This window comes from Kryptolebias marmoratus, linkage group LG19, assembly GCF_001649575.2.
Source record: "Kryptolebias marmoratus isolate JLee-2015 linkage group LG19, ASM164957v2, whole genome shotgun sequence".
In the NCBI taxonomy this organism is placed as follows: domain Eukaryota; kingdom Metazoa; phylum Chordata; class Actinopteri; order Cyprinodontiformes; family Rivulidae; genus Kryptolebias; species Kryptolebias marmoratus.
In genome coordinates, this window is record NC_051448.1 from 21,005,337 (window position 1) to 21,018,805 (window position 13,469).

General features: G+C 38.6%; 2 protein-coding genes across 6 annotated transcripts in view; both read left to right on the plus strand.

The window, feature by feature from the left end:
* The window catches only part of LOC112451401, an 80,742-nt gene that overhangs the window by 5,030 nt on the left and 62,243 nt on the right, over positions 1 to 13,469 (plus strand). For 4 of the 5 annotated variants that reach the window (XR_003040219.2, XR_005234466.1, XR_005234468.1 and 1 more), the window contains 2 exons: positions 921 to 989; positions 1,275 to 1,332. Coding sequence is in view for 1 of the 5 variants with exons in the window: in XM_037981412.1 (XP_037837340.1) it covers positions 921 to 989; positions 1,275 to 1,282 (77 nt within the window). In the remaining 4 variants the exon portion in view is untranslated. Of the gene's footprint in view, positions 1 to 920; positions 990 to 1,274; positions 1,334 to 13,469 lie in introns of those variants that run through there. The other variant, XM_037981412.1, reaches the window with a different exon arrangement.
* On the plus strand, positions 8,566 to 12,809 carry LOC108247848 (trace amine-associated receptor 1-like). The gene has a single exon (XM_037981568.1). It carries the CDS (start codon positions 11,820 to 11,822, stop codon positions 12,807 to 12,809), a length of 990 nt encoding a protein of 329 aa, XP_037837496.1. The 5' UTR covers positions 8,566 to 11,819.

Sequence of the window (13,469 nt, forward strand, 5' to 3'; positions counted from 1 at the left end):
TTTTTTTTTTTTTACTTTACATGTAGGACGATACTTCTAACACATATGTTGGACCCCTTACACCATGTCTTCTTTGTGGAGAGGAATTTCCTTTTTCACAGATAAGGCAACACAATCAGTTTTTTTTCAAGGTACTGATCTAAATCTAAACTTCTCATCTGTACACCTGATTTTCTTTATAAATGCAAATGGACAAAATCTATGTCAGACATGCTAACCACTTACAGAAATTTACACTGGAGTTACATAAACCTATTCAAAATCACATTCATATACCAGTATGCAAATTGATAGGCTTTAGTCCTTCCAGTTAAGTGATAAATAATCAATAACGGCTGAATCAGAACTGATGTTATTTGGGAAGGTGATGACTTGTATTTACGTATGGATGGTTAACTTGTATAATGCGAAGTAACACTCCATAGATAGGGTATAACTTCTCTATCTACAAGAAGTTCTGCCTACAACAATTCCATAGCTAATATTTTTTTAAAGATAGGTGCACATAATCAGACGCCATCACACATTGTGGAGAAAGAAATAAAAGACACAAATGGTGATGAGGTTTACCCTAAAACGTATTGACATTAACTTCATTTGTATGTGCCAAACATCTTGATTCTTAGGACTATCACAGAATGACAGGGAAAGACAGACTGAAAGTGAGAATAGAGAGGAATCTGTGCCTTCCACCAGTGGGGCAAGTCGCAGCTCTTCACGGCACCAAGTTGTAGATATTGTGGAGACACTGGAGACTGGTTCAGATCAGGGTTTGTACAGTGATATCTGCAACCACCAGCAACAACATCTTATAGATTTGTCTGTCTTTCTATTATTGCCATTTCAAATTTAAACAGACCCATTTGTGTTAAAAAAGTTTTTTTTATAACTCATGTGTTATGCATGTGTTTTGTCTTTAGCTGGTCCTTCAACTGCTCTAAGTACACAACAGCCTAATCCTCCAGATATTCAGAGGGCCCTCAGAAATGGTAAGTAGCATGTACAGGTTAGACTTAGGACTCAAGTCTGTTACTCAATAAACACGTTAGTATTCTGTTTAAATCCAATCATGGCCACTAGGGTGTCACATAATGTTGGGCACCTACAGTAAATGACTGCTTTCCAGTTATCTTGAACTTATGAGGTCTAATTGTAAGTCCTACAACTGGAATAAAAAAAATAAAAACTACTCTCGATTTCCAAATGTCATTCTCTGTCACAACAAAGATTTCTTTGCTTTTTATGGTCTTGACAACTTTTTTTTTTCTGTGCAGGTTTTTGAAAGAACAGCACAACAGGTGAAACAAATCCGAAGAGGGTTGAAAGACACAGGTGTGTGGGAATTTTCTAGTTCCAAACTTGGTTATAGGGTTCCATGTAAGGCTTGTGTGCCTGCATCTAACATTCTGCTGTTATATGTTGGACTGTCTCAAGGGCATATTTGCACAGGGCCTGGTGGAGGGGTTTGAGTACCCCTGTGATCCTGGGAGCTATGTTGTTTGGGGCATTGACACCTGGTAGCATCTCCAATGGCAAATTGACCCCAGGGAAGGGGACAGAGTAAGAGCAATTTGAAAACCTTGATGGTTATACATGATTCAAATCAGGACATCTCACCAGGAAAAGAGAACCTCTCTGGTCCTAGGCCTAGAGGGGGCTCCTGGGCTCGGTCGAGCCAAGCACGACGAAGAGACACAATGCCACCTCCATGTGGATCCACTATTTTCAGGGGGACCATTGATGTCAGGTGCAGGAGGGGGGTGAGGGAGGGTTCCTGGGTGTGCTGATTACTGGTGGCATAAACTTGCTCTAGGGACATGGAATGTCACCTCACTGGCTGGTAATGAGCCAGCTCTTGTGTTGGAGGTTGAGCGATACCAGCTACATATTGTTGGGCTCACCTCTCTGCACACTTGGACACTGGAACCCAACTCCTGGAAAGGCGCTGGACTATCTCCTACTCTGGCCAGAGAGAGAGGCGTCAGACAGGTGTGGGGATATTCACAAGCCTCCGGCTGAGTGCCTCGTTTTTGAACTTTTGACCTGATGAACAAGAGGGTTGCCTTTCTGTGGCTTGAAGATGCAGGAGGACAGGTTCCGATTGTTGTTTGTGCTTATGCACCGAGCAGCCATTCAGATTATCCAGCCTTTTTGAATCTCTGGATCGTGTCCTGTAAAGGGTGCCATATGGGAATTATGTTGTTCTCTTGGGAGACTTCAATGCCCATGAGGGCAATGACAAAGTTATCTCAAACCCAAGTGGTGTTTGGTTATTAGATTTCTTTGCTCGACATGGGCTGTCCATAACAAACACCATGTTGGCATAGTGTGGCCCATCAGTGTACTTGGTATCAGGCCACCTTAGTGGTGGGGTTGTCTGCTGGACAGATCTGGTGAACCCAAATATGGAGTGAGGGTGAAATGGGAACATTTAGCATGCCCCCCCCGTCCATGAGATCTTCAACTCACACCTTAAGGAGAGGTTTTCACATGTCCTGGAGGAGGTTGGGGACATGGAATCTGAATGGACCATGTTCAGGGCCTCTCTTGCAGATGTGCCTTTCAGGAGCTGTGGCCTGAAGGTAATTGATGCCTGTCACTGCGGTAACTAAAAGATCTGCTGGTGGACTCCAGTGGTGCTGAAGGCTGTAGAGCTGAAGAATGAGGCCTTTAGTGCTTGGCTGGCCCAGAGGACTCCTGAAGCAACTGACAGGTACAAGGTGGCCAGGAGGACTGTGGCTTCTGTGGTTGCAAATGCAAAAACCCAGGAATGGGAGGAATTTGGAGAGGCCAAGGAGAAAGACTTTTAGTTGGCCTAAAGGAGGTTTTAGCATAAGGTGTACATTTTAGGACATCCTCAGGTATCGGAAAAAAAGGCGTCAGGTCTCAAGAAAAAATCGTCAGAGAGAAGCCTTCTGCAGGTGGTGCTGTTGTCAGAATTTTTTTTCCAACTTCTTTTATCTGCACAAAAAAATTACAAAATGTTTGGAGATGCCAGAATCTTTATGGAATTTTATTCCACACAAGATATTTAAAATGGTAAGGGTTTTATAATTTTTGCTAAGTCGCAACTTCATTGTCACTAAATTGCCAGTAAAACTGTTTTTCAACAGACGTTACTCTCATGGAAATTGTGTCAAACACACATTTTCTTTGTTGAATATTGTTTGTGTTTGTGCTCATAAGTTTGCTTTCTATTTGTGTTTGTAACAATGAAGATAAATAAAGATAAATAAAGAAATTCTGACCACAACACCACCTGCAGTAAGCTTCTCTTCGAGGCCTTTTTTTCTGAGACCTGATGCATTTTTTTCTGATACCTGGCAACTTTTTTTTTCCTGACACCTGATGGCTTTTCTCCTGAGATCTGAGTCTGATGCCATTTTTTCTGATACCTGAGGATGTCCTAAAATGTACACCGTAATGGCAAACCATTTGGTGACTAAGAAAGAGACATCGAGCCCAATCCCAGGTTGTCCACATCCCAATTCAAGTCGTGGTGAAGAAAGAGTTGAGTCAAAAGGCAAAGCTCTCAGTGTACTGGTTTGTCTACATTCCAGCCCTCACCTATGGTATGGATCTTGACCAAAAGAACGAGATCCTGGATACAAGGGGCCTAAATAGAGCTGTTGGTCTTTTGCATTGACAGGAGTTGAGATGATTCCGGCATCTAATTAGGATGCCTTCTAGATGCCTCCATTTGGAGGTTTTTCAGGCAATTCTCATTAGGAAGAAACATTGAGGCAGACCTAGAACTCGCTGCAGGGATTGTGTATCCTCTCTGGCCTGGGAACACCTTAGGATTCCCCAGGAGGAGCTGGAGAGTGTCGCTGAATAAAGGGATGTCTGGGTTTCTCTCCTGCATTGTGATCTTCTGATGTATGCATCTTGGGTCCTGTCTGGTATAGTAGACCCCAGCCTTTATTGCTCTTGTACTAAGGACCAGCTATTGTGCTGCCATTATTAGTGCCTCTACGTTGTCCTTCAGTCCAGTGTTCTCTTGCTATCTTTTTCCGGTAAATAGATGTGCTGGTGTAGATTATCTGTCATCCAGGACATGGTAAATCCAAAAAAGGGTTAAAAAACAAAAACAACTGGACTTTTATTCTGTAGGTGGAGACATTTCACTTCTCATCCAAGGAGCTTTATTCGATTCAAAAAGCAGAGAGTGTAGAGTTCAAGCTTTTAAAGCTGAGATGTTATGTAAGTGAGATTCACATGCAGATTATACTCACTCTGCTCACAATAGAGGCTTGTTTGGGGCTTTGTTTGCCTGGCTCACAAATAGGCCACTTTGTTCCTATGAATGAAGGTGTTGATTAGAGTGAAAATGATTGGGTATCTGGCTTGACATTCCATTGCAGGTTTTTTAAAGCTGAAATCAGAGATCTCCACCTCTATTTAAAATTGTTTTTTTCCCATTTGATGTAAATGGTTTCCTTCACTCCCTCTCAGACTATCTGTCTTCTAAGTCCAAAACACAATAATTTGGTCCTCAAAAGAGTGTACTTTATCCTTGAGGTGTAGGTGCACAGCTGAGTGTTGTCCTGAAGAGCTGTGTTGAACCATATGTCTGTGGAGAAGCTGTTTTGTTTCTCCAATATAGAAGTCTGACCACCCCTTGCTGCATTGAACTGCATACATCACACCACTCAATTTGTGTTTGGGTGTTTTCTCCTTAGGAAGGACCAGCCTCTGTCTTAGAGTCCTGTTGGCTTTGAAATGTACTGGGATGTTGTGTTTGAAGAAAATCCTTTTGAGTTTCTCAGATACTCCATCAACATAAGGGATGACAATATTTTTGCATTTGTTATGCTCCTTATTCTGTTCAGTGTTTTTTAGATTTATTTGCTGACTTAACAAAAGGCCAGCTAGGGTATTCACATGTTTGGAGAGCTTCTTTTATGTGTGTTTTTTTTTTCATTTTCCTTCTGTTCTGATGACAAACAGTCAAGTTCCAGTAGGTGATGAGAGTCAAACAAAAAGTATGATCTGTGTGGGTTGGTTTTCTGTAGACCTCAATGTTGAGTCTGTCGTCTTTTTTCATGTACAGCAAACAATCTAAAAAAGGCAGCTTCTTGTTGTTCTCATCCTCTCTGGTGAACTTGATGTCGTTGTCAACAGAGTTGATGTGTCTGGTAAATGCTTCTACTTCCTTGTCTTGGATTTTGGCCCAGGTATCATCCACACATCTCAACCAATGGCTCAGTGTTGTTCCCTGGAAGGAGTTCGGGGCTCTCTGTTCCATTTCCTCCATGTAGAGATTGGCCACAGTGGGTGACACTGGAGATCCCATGGCATAGCCATGCTTCTGTCTGTAAAAACTGTCATTATACTTCAAATAAGCGGTTGAAAGAAAGAGGTCCAGCAGGGTACAGATCTGGCCTGGGGTGAAGTTGATCCTGTTGTTTAAGTCTTTGTCTTGTCTTGTTCTTAGTGCTGTTCCTTATTTGTGTATTTTGGGAAGTCCATGTAACAGGGAGTAGCTTTCCCCTGGTATTTTCTGTAGTACAGTGATCAACTGATTGTTTTGTCCATTTCAAATTTTTGCAAGTAGTCCATCACCTTTTTGTAGGTGCTGGTTGGGTCTCTCTTCAAGGTATCATAGGGAGTCCTGTCACTCTGTGACAGTGACAGTTATTCCAACTTACATAACATCTCAGCTTTAAAATTTTGAACTCCACACTCTCTGTTGTTTAAATTGATAAAGCTACTCGGATGAGAAGCAAAACGTTTTTAGTAACACAAGTCCAGTTGCATTTTTTTTTTTTTTACTTTTTTTGATCTGTAAATAGATGGTTTAAAATATGACTTTCATAAGCAAAGTAAAGCTGTCAATGATCACATGATAATTTACCTAACAGGAGATACAGAGCTAAGATAATCAGTCCCTCCAGGATTTCGCGGGCATTTTTTGTGATTGTTGCGGGCTAAAATGCCTGATTTCGCAGGGCATCTTCCTAAAAGTTGCAATGAAAAGTTGCTTTTTTTTTTTTTACTAAAATCAATAAAAAATCATAACTTTTAATATATAAACCAAAAATACTTACTAGTTTTGTAAGATAATTACCAACAAACATTGACATTATCAAAAGGTGCTTTATTTGAGAACTTTGATAGCTTCTAAACTGACATTCAGACCATTTCTGGATTGTCCCTCGTCTGCAGCTCTCCTCACATGTTTTGCAGACACAAAGTGTTTGTCGATGCGTTTATGTTCCATGATTACGCTGCAGGACGAGCAAAACAGCTTCTCCCCACTCTCGTGCAGCTGGGTAGGAAACTGGTTTGCGACCGCAGTGAAGTTAGTTTTAAGTTGAATGTTGGATATTCACGCTCCGCGGAGTTAGTTCACTTAAAACTAACTTCACTGCGGTGTTTTGCTGAAATCTTTGTGGGCAAATGTGAAGCATTAGCGCACATTTTGGCTTCGGTCGCTGCTCCTGCATGCTCCCGGCATTCTGATGTTAACAGGATGTGACGTCACATCTCTTCTTCGTGAGTCATTTGGGGTTATTTTGGTTAAAGTTGCAGGAAAGTTGCAGTGTTTTGGGCAAAGTTGCACAAAGTTGTGATTTCGCGGGGTTCGCTTGATTTTGCGTTATTAGTTGCGATCGCATCATCGCGAAATCCTGGAGGGTCTGGATAATGCAATGGCCCCAGCAGAGGAAGATCTGATATGACCAACATGCTAAATAAGTTAGATATTCTCTTATGGACAAAATAAGCACATTTTGGAAAACAGGTTTTCAATGCTGGAACAGAATCAATAATATACCAATGTTCTATATTGACTTGTTCAATAGTTCTTCTTTTTTTCTCAATTTTATTATTACAAAAATACATATCCACACACATATATATATATGACACATGTATGACATATGATATGACATATGATATCTATATATAATGACACTCAAGTACCAGACAGAGATTTTGCTTCTAACACTGGTTCATTTAGGTCAAACATAACAGGACAGCTCTCACAGAATACCAGCAATGCTCCAGTTCTCCAGCAACTGCCCCCTCCCTCCTCGTCAGCAACCCAACAGTTCTTCCAGTATAACCCCAAAACAACCTAACTTAAAGAAACAGTAACCGTATATAAAAAAATAAATAGCCCCAATTTAGCTAGTCATTTGCCTAGCCTGAATAAAGACCTGTTCTTTATTTCATACAGTCATATGCTCTGTGATTGATTTCATGGCCAATGGGACAGCAACTATTGATAAGTATTTGACAGTCCACCGCTTCAAAAATGACAAAACCATCTCTTTAATAATAAAATAAACAGTAAAGACCAACATACTTTTGTCATTTCAGAGATAGTTGTTTTGTTAATATTGTGGAAATGTACCAACAAATTTGTCTGTGTTTGTGCCTGTAAATGTGGGCCGCATAGACACACATAGATGTTGCATCATTGGTAATTACTGCTTTCAGATGGGATACAATTCCCAATTCTTACTGAACAACTGTACATAGGCAGGATGGAATAAATGTTTACACAAAGAGACTTCTGTGGCCCACAGGAAGCAATAGAACTGATGACTTGTGAGTGTTTTTGTCAGACATTTTACAGAATCATTACTCAGTCTGTGAATGATGTACATCTGAAAAATGTTTTGAATGTGATTTCTCTGTAGTGTACTCTTTTTTCAAATGAATTGAATCATTTTTAAAGGTCATGAAAACAAGAGTTACTGTCAACAGAACTGATGATGTGTCTTATATACACCCCTGCTATGAAGTAAAGAATTTCAGTTACAAATTTGCCACAACGCCTTCTGCTGTATGTGTGATATTATATGGTTTCCTTACACTACTGTCTGTTGCCACAGTATGTGGAAACCTCCTCAAGAGTAGTCAAGTGAAGAACCGAAAGTTAAACTACGGTTTTTTTTAACTAAATCAATGACGTCTTGACGTCGGTCAGTGTGCGTTCGCGCCTACGGCCGGTGTTCTGACGATCTGTGCTTCCTCGTCAGATTTTCCTACCGTAGCACGGCTAAACAGCTGTGTCTAACGGTCGGTGCTACCCGTCAAAAACTGCTACCGTCATGTTTACAAACCGAAAACTATAGCGGTTCGTGTTAATGTTAAATATCATCGGATACTGAAGTGGAAGCTTAAGAGTTATGCTTAGCATAGCATTGGAACAATTTATATCCCCGAAGAAAACCTTTCTAAGACCACAAAAATCACTTCCTTGATCAGAATATCCTACCTGTTAAATATAAGCGGGTAGCACTAATAGATCTATGCATTAAAAGCATCAAGTCTCTGAAAAACATTACAACTTACATACAAAAACTTACAAAAGCACAAAAAAAAACTTCAAAAACACTCCACAGAAATAAATTTCACTTGTCTGAATTTTTTATGCATCTTTTAATGGCTTAAAATAAAATAAGAAAAATCTAGTTATTTCCATGCAGTGTCTAGAAAGAGGTGTTGTTCAGCACCACAACTGCTTCCACCCACCTCCATCATCATATGAAATAACTTTGTCACAACAAAAAATAGTGGCTGGTAAAATATTTGAGTGGCTGGTAAAAAAATTTGTCCCCCAGCCACTATGGCTGGTGGACAAAATTTTTAATTTCCACCCCTGGTCACATGTAGCATTCAGAGAAAGACCAATGAACTGTTTAATTTGCAAATTCTTGTTTTCAGGGGCAACAATCAGAGTTTCAGTCTTATCTGAGTTCAGCTGCAAGAAGTCGTCCCTTAACCACTGTTTAATGTTAGCCAAGCAGTTTGTTAGAAACATTAGTTTATGGAACTCATTATTCTTTCATTGTTATGGTAGGGCATGACAAACCCAGAATGCAGACTTGAGGCGAGGTAAAATAATAATGAAAAAAATACTAATTTACTAACAAAACTTAAAGGAAACCAACAGGCTGACAGGGCAGCAAAAACTAAGCAACAAAAACCTACAACAAAAAAGGAGGAGCAAAAACATAAAGAGCATGAACGTGGCATGGAAAACCACAAGGGCATGAACAGCAGACAAGAATGAGAAGACAAAGGAATAAACCAGTGGGGAATGAAAGAAAAGAGACTGGCTTTAAAGAACTGAGGATGAGAGGAAAATGAGTTGCAGCTGGGAACATGACACGGACCAGGTGAGGTGGGCGTGGCAGGCAGACCGGAAATTTACTGAGCAGAGGACAGGTGAATCCTGACACAGGAGGAGTTACAGAAACACAAAACGAACCAAAATAAACTCAAAAATACTTAAATCCACAACATTAATGAACAGTACAGCTAAATATTTTCAGTGTACAGGTGATACTGCACATTCCTAAACTGTTGAAATATCTGTCCAAGAGGCAGAATATATAGAATAAATAAAATAAGTCCCAAAACAGAACCCTGAGGGACACCACAAAACAACTTTGTAGTGTCTGATTTCATTTACTGAAACACTAAAACTTTGGTTAGGCAGATATGATGAGGAACATTTGAGGACAAGCCCAGGCAATCCAATCTGATTCTGAAGACTATTAATAAAAATGTTGAGATCAACAGTATCAAGCGTGAAAGATAGGTCCAGTAAGACCAATAATGGGTAGTTCCCTGAATCAGCTGACATAATATTATTGAAAACGTTTAGTAAGGCTAGTAAGCCAGTTTCTGTGGAGTGAGCGTTGCAAAAATCTAAATGAAAGTTTTCAAAAATGTCATGTCATGTCTGAAAAAAAAACTGGAAAATTGCTTCTACCATAACTTTTTCCTGTAACTCATATACAAAATGGGGATTTAGATATCGGCCTAAATTTTCTTTATTCTGTCGGGTCCAGGTTAGGCTTTTTAAGTCCTGGTTCAACAATAGCACATTTTTAAAAAGCTGGGAACCTCACCTGTTGAAAGTGAGGTGTTAAAAGTTCTACAATAGTATGGCCAATAGTGTTAAAAATGTTTTTGAACAGTGCAGAAGGGTCTTCATTTTATCTAATAGAGCAGAAATGTCTGAAGATGTCACTGATTAAAAGGAGTATGAGGTGATGGATCACAAGGAGAATTCTAGCAGTTGATGGAGAGATGTTTGCCATAACGTCGCTAACCTTATCAACAAAAAAAATTAACAAAATTGTTGATATCTGTGTTAGTTATTGCATAGGCCTGGGGACCTGAAGGAGCAATGGTGGATTAGATGGTGTCAAACAGTTAGGATTTCTTTTGTAAAAAGATACCAAATGAGTAAAGTACTGAGCTATGGCATTTCTAATGGAGTCATTTAAGGAAATTCTTAGTGTCTTAGGATGACGTCTACGAACTTCAAGATTACTTGATTCCTATAAATGCTCAACCTTACAACAGTTTCTCTTTCAATTCTGAATAGTTTCATTAATCCAAGGACAAGGCTTTTCATGAAATAAAGAATTTGGTTTAAAGGGTGCCACATCACTTAAAATAGTTGAAGAATGACTGTGAAAAGACTGAGTGAAAACATCATCATCATTATATCCTGACAAAGAACAAGGGTAAAAAAAAAGCAGAGAACCTTTCAGCTGCATTTTGATCAATAATACGCTTCACAAACTTAATTTTTGGGTCTGGGGGATTTAGAGGAAAATGTAAATCAAAGACTACAGTTTTCATCATCAACATGACTGTTAAAATCCCCTACAATTAAAACTTTCTCCAGTTTGATGATGGAGGAACACTTTCGTAGAACCAACTTTTAACACTAGTGATTCGATCAAGGAGAAGTTTTCAGTGTTGACAGTTCTACATGAAAATGTGGGTACGCACTCAATGTAAACAAAGTGCTTGGCTGAATCTGCCAAAAACCAAGTGCAAGCTTGAGTCATGAGATTGACCTACATTAGACTGGCCATATTCAATGTAAGTAAACAAATATGATGGATTGGACAAGTATAGAATGTTGGAAAAGATATTTAGGTAGAAATATAAGAGTGAATTTGCTGCTAAATGTGAATGAAAAGAGAATAATGAAGCATCATAAAGACACAGCTTGGCATTTATACTCATGGCTTTTGCAAGACTTCTTCTAAATGGATAATTTTGTCTGTATATTTTAATTAACAAATCTGAAAATGTCAGACTTCTTGATCCCAAACAGCTCTTGCATTGACATCATCACTGTTGACATATTTTCAGTCACTTTGGCTGTTTGCATAGTTAAACAAATGGTTGTGATAGTTTGCAACTGTTGGCTAATTTCACTTACACATTTTTCATTTAATGTATAGACATACATGATCAATATGATTTAATAAATGGGTGAATTTTGTTTATTACTTAACTCTACCTGCTGATTTTTCAGGGCCAATCCCTTCAGATCCATAATTCCATTCATCTATCAGTTTATTCATCCATCTATCCGTTCATCTATCCACAAATCCATTTATCCATGCATTTGATAATTTACTGAAATAGTGCTGCTTTAATACAACAGCCTGCAATGGCACAAAAACCTAAAAGCCAAATTAAACAGGATCCTGTAGAAATTTAGGTCACTTTAAAAATAATTACAGTCATTCTGTCAATTTTATGTACATTTTAAGATGCAATGCACAGACACACAATCATGCTGGATCAATGGTTATCACTGGGTTCAGGTGAGATGCAGTTTTCAATTCCTATTGGCTGAGACTAGAAAGGGAGTAGAGAATAAAAGTTTATACACAGGACACCAGCACTAATGAGCGTTTATCAGAAATTTTGGAGAACCATTACGAAGTCTGTATATGGTGTATGTCTAAAACTTGTGTTTCATATCATTTTCTCTGTTGTGTTGTCTTTGATTTTGAAAAGAAACTGCATAATTTTATTAGGTCATTATGGAAACAGAAGTTACTATCAACAGAACTGATGCTGTGGCTTATGCACATCCCTGTTATGAAACAGATAACTTCAGCTACCAATTTACCACAACCCCTTCTGCTGTATGTGTGATATTATATGGTTTTCTTACACTTTTATCTGTTGTCACAGTATGTGGAAACCTCCTTGTAATAATCTCTGTGCTTTACTTCAAACAGCTTCACACTCCTACTAACTCCCTCATTCTGTCTCTGGCTGTGGCTGACCTGCTTGTAGGAATTATAGTTTTTCCTTTGACCATTGTATTTTCTCCCAGCTCTTGTATGTTCCATGAAGATTTATTTTGTAAGATACGAGACAGCTTTAATGCATATCTTTGCACGTGTTCTATTATGCACCTATGTTGTATTTCTGTTGACAGATATTATGCAGTGTGTCAGCCATTAATGTATAAATCTAAAATCAGTCATCGTGTTGTTGTCATCATGATTATTTTGAACTGGATTTTTTCTGCAATCATTGGAATTGGCGTATCAATACCTGTGTTAACAAACAAGCAATGTGAGGACACATGTTTTATTGATTTTCTAATAGCAAACACAGTTGGACCTATATTTTCATTTTACCTTCCACTTGTCATAATGTTGTGTATTTACCTGAAGATTTTTCTTGTTGCACAAAGACAGGCTCGAAGCATTCAAACAAGAATGAAAGGTGGAGCAGCTGTCAGTAAGATGGAGAGAAAAGCCACAAAAACTTTGGCTATTGTTCTGGGAGTGTTTCTTCTTTCTTGGACTCCGTGTTTCATTTGCATAACTTTTTCGACTTTTTCTAACATTTTAATACCAGTTCCAGTGATTGAAACACTTATTTGGCTTGCCCTGACAAACTCAACACTGAATCCATTTATTTATGCTTTCTTTTACATTTGGTTCAGATCAGCCTTTAAAATAATTATGTCTGGAAAAATATTACGTTGTGACTTTTCTAACACAAAATTGCATTAAGTTACTCCGCCATTTGAATTAGATGTCATTTGAGCTAGCAGTTTTGCCTTGAACAATGAACCAAAAAAATCCACTGACTAGATGTGCTAAGTTTAACAAGATGTACCTGAAAGGATTTATTGCTGTAATGGCTGGAAAGGATTAGTCTACTTTAGTTTGATTTTACAAAGTAAAATTTTGATGTGGTTTCTGTAAACCTGAAATAAATACTACTGTCAATGCATTACCTTAAACTCTGTCATTATTCACATGTTCTGGAAGGAATACATTTTCAACATAAGTACAAATTCTGAGAGAGAATACAAACATTGGTGTAGACCTCCAAATTGAACTGGAAAACTAGATAAAGAACATCCAACTAAGAAATGTAGTTAAAAAAAAATAAACAGGCAGGTGTTAGGTAATTAGAATACTTTCAAAAAATAAAAAATAAAATAACCAGTCCGTTTTTCATTATTTGATTTTTAATAGTCAATTGAAAATGGAAAGAATGAATGATACACGGATTCAGCCCAGTGATTGCGGTCGTGGTCTACCGTCAGAAGTAAGTGGATGTTAAAACTTGCACGTTTTACTGACCGTGTTGAACTATGGAAAAAAAAAAGTTCCGAAGAAAACTCAGATGACCCAGCTTTCTACCAGCACCTAAATGCAACATCT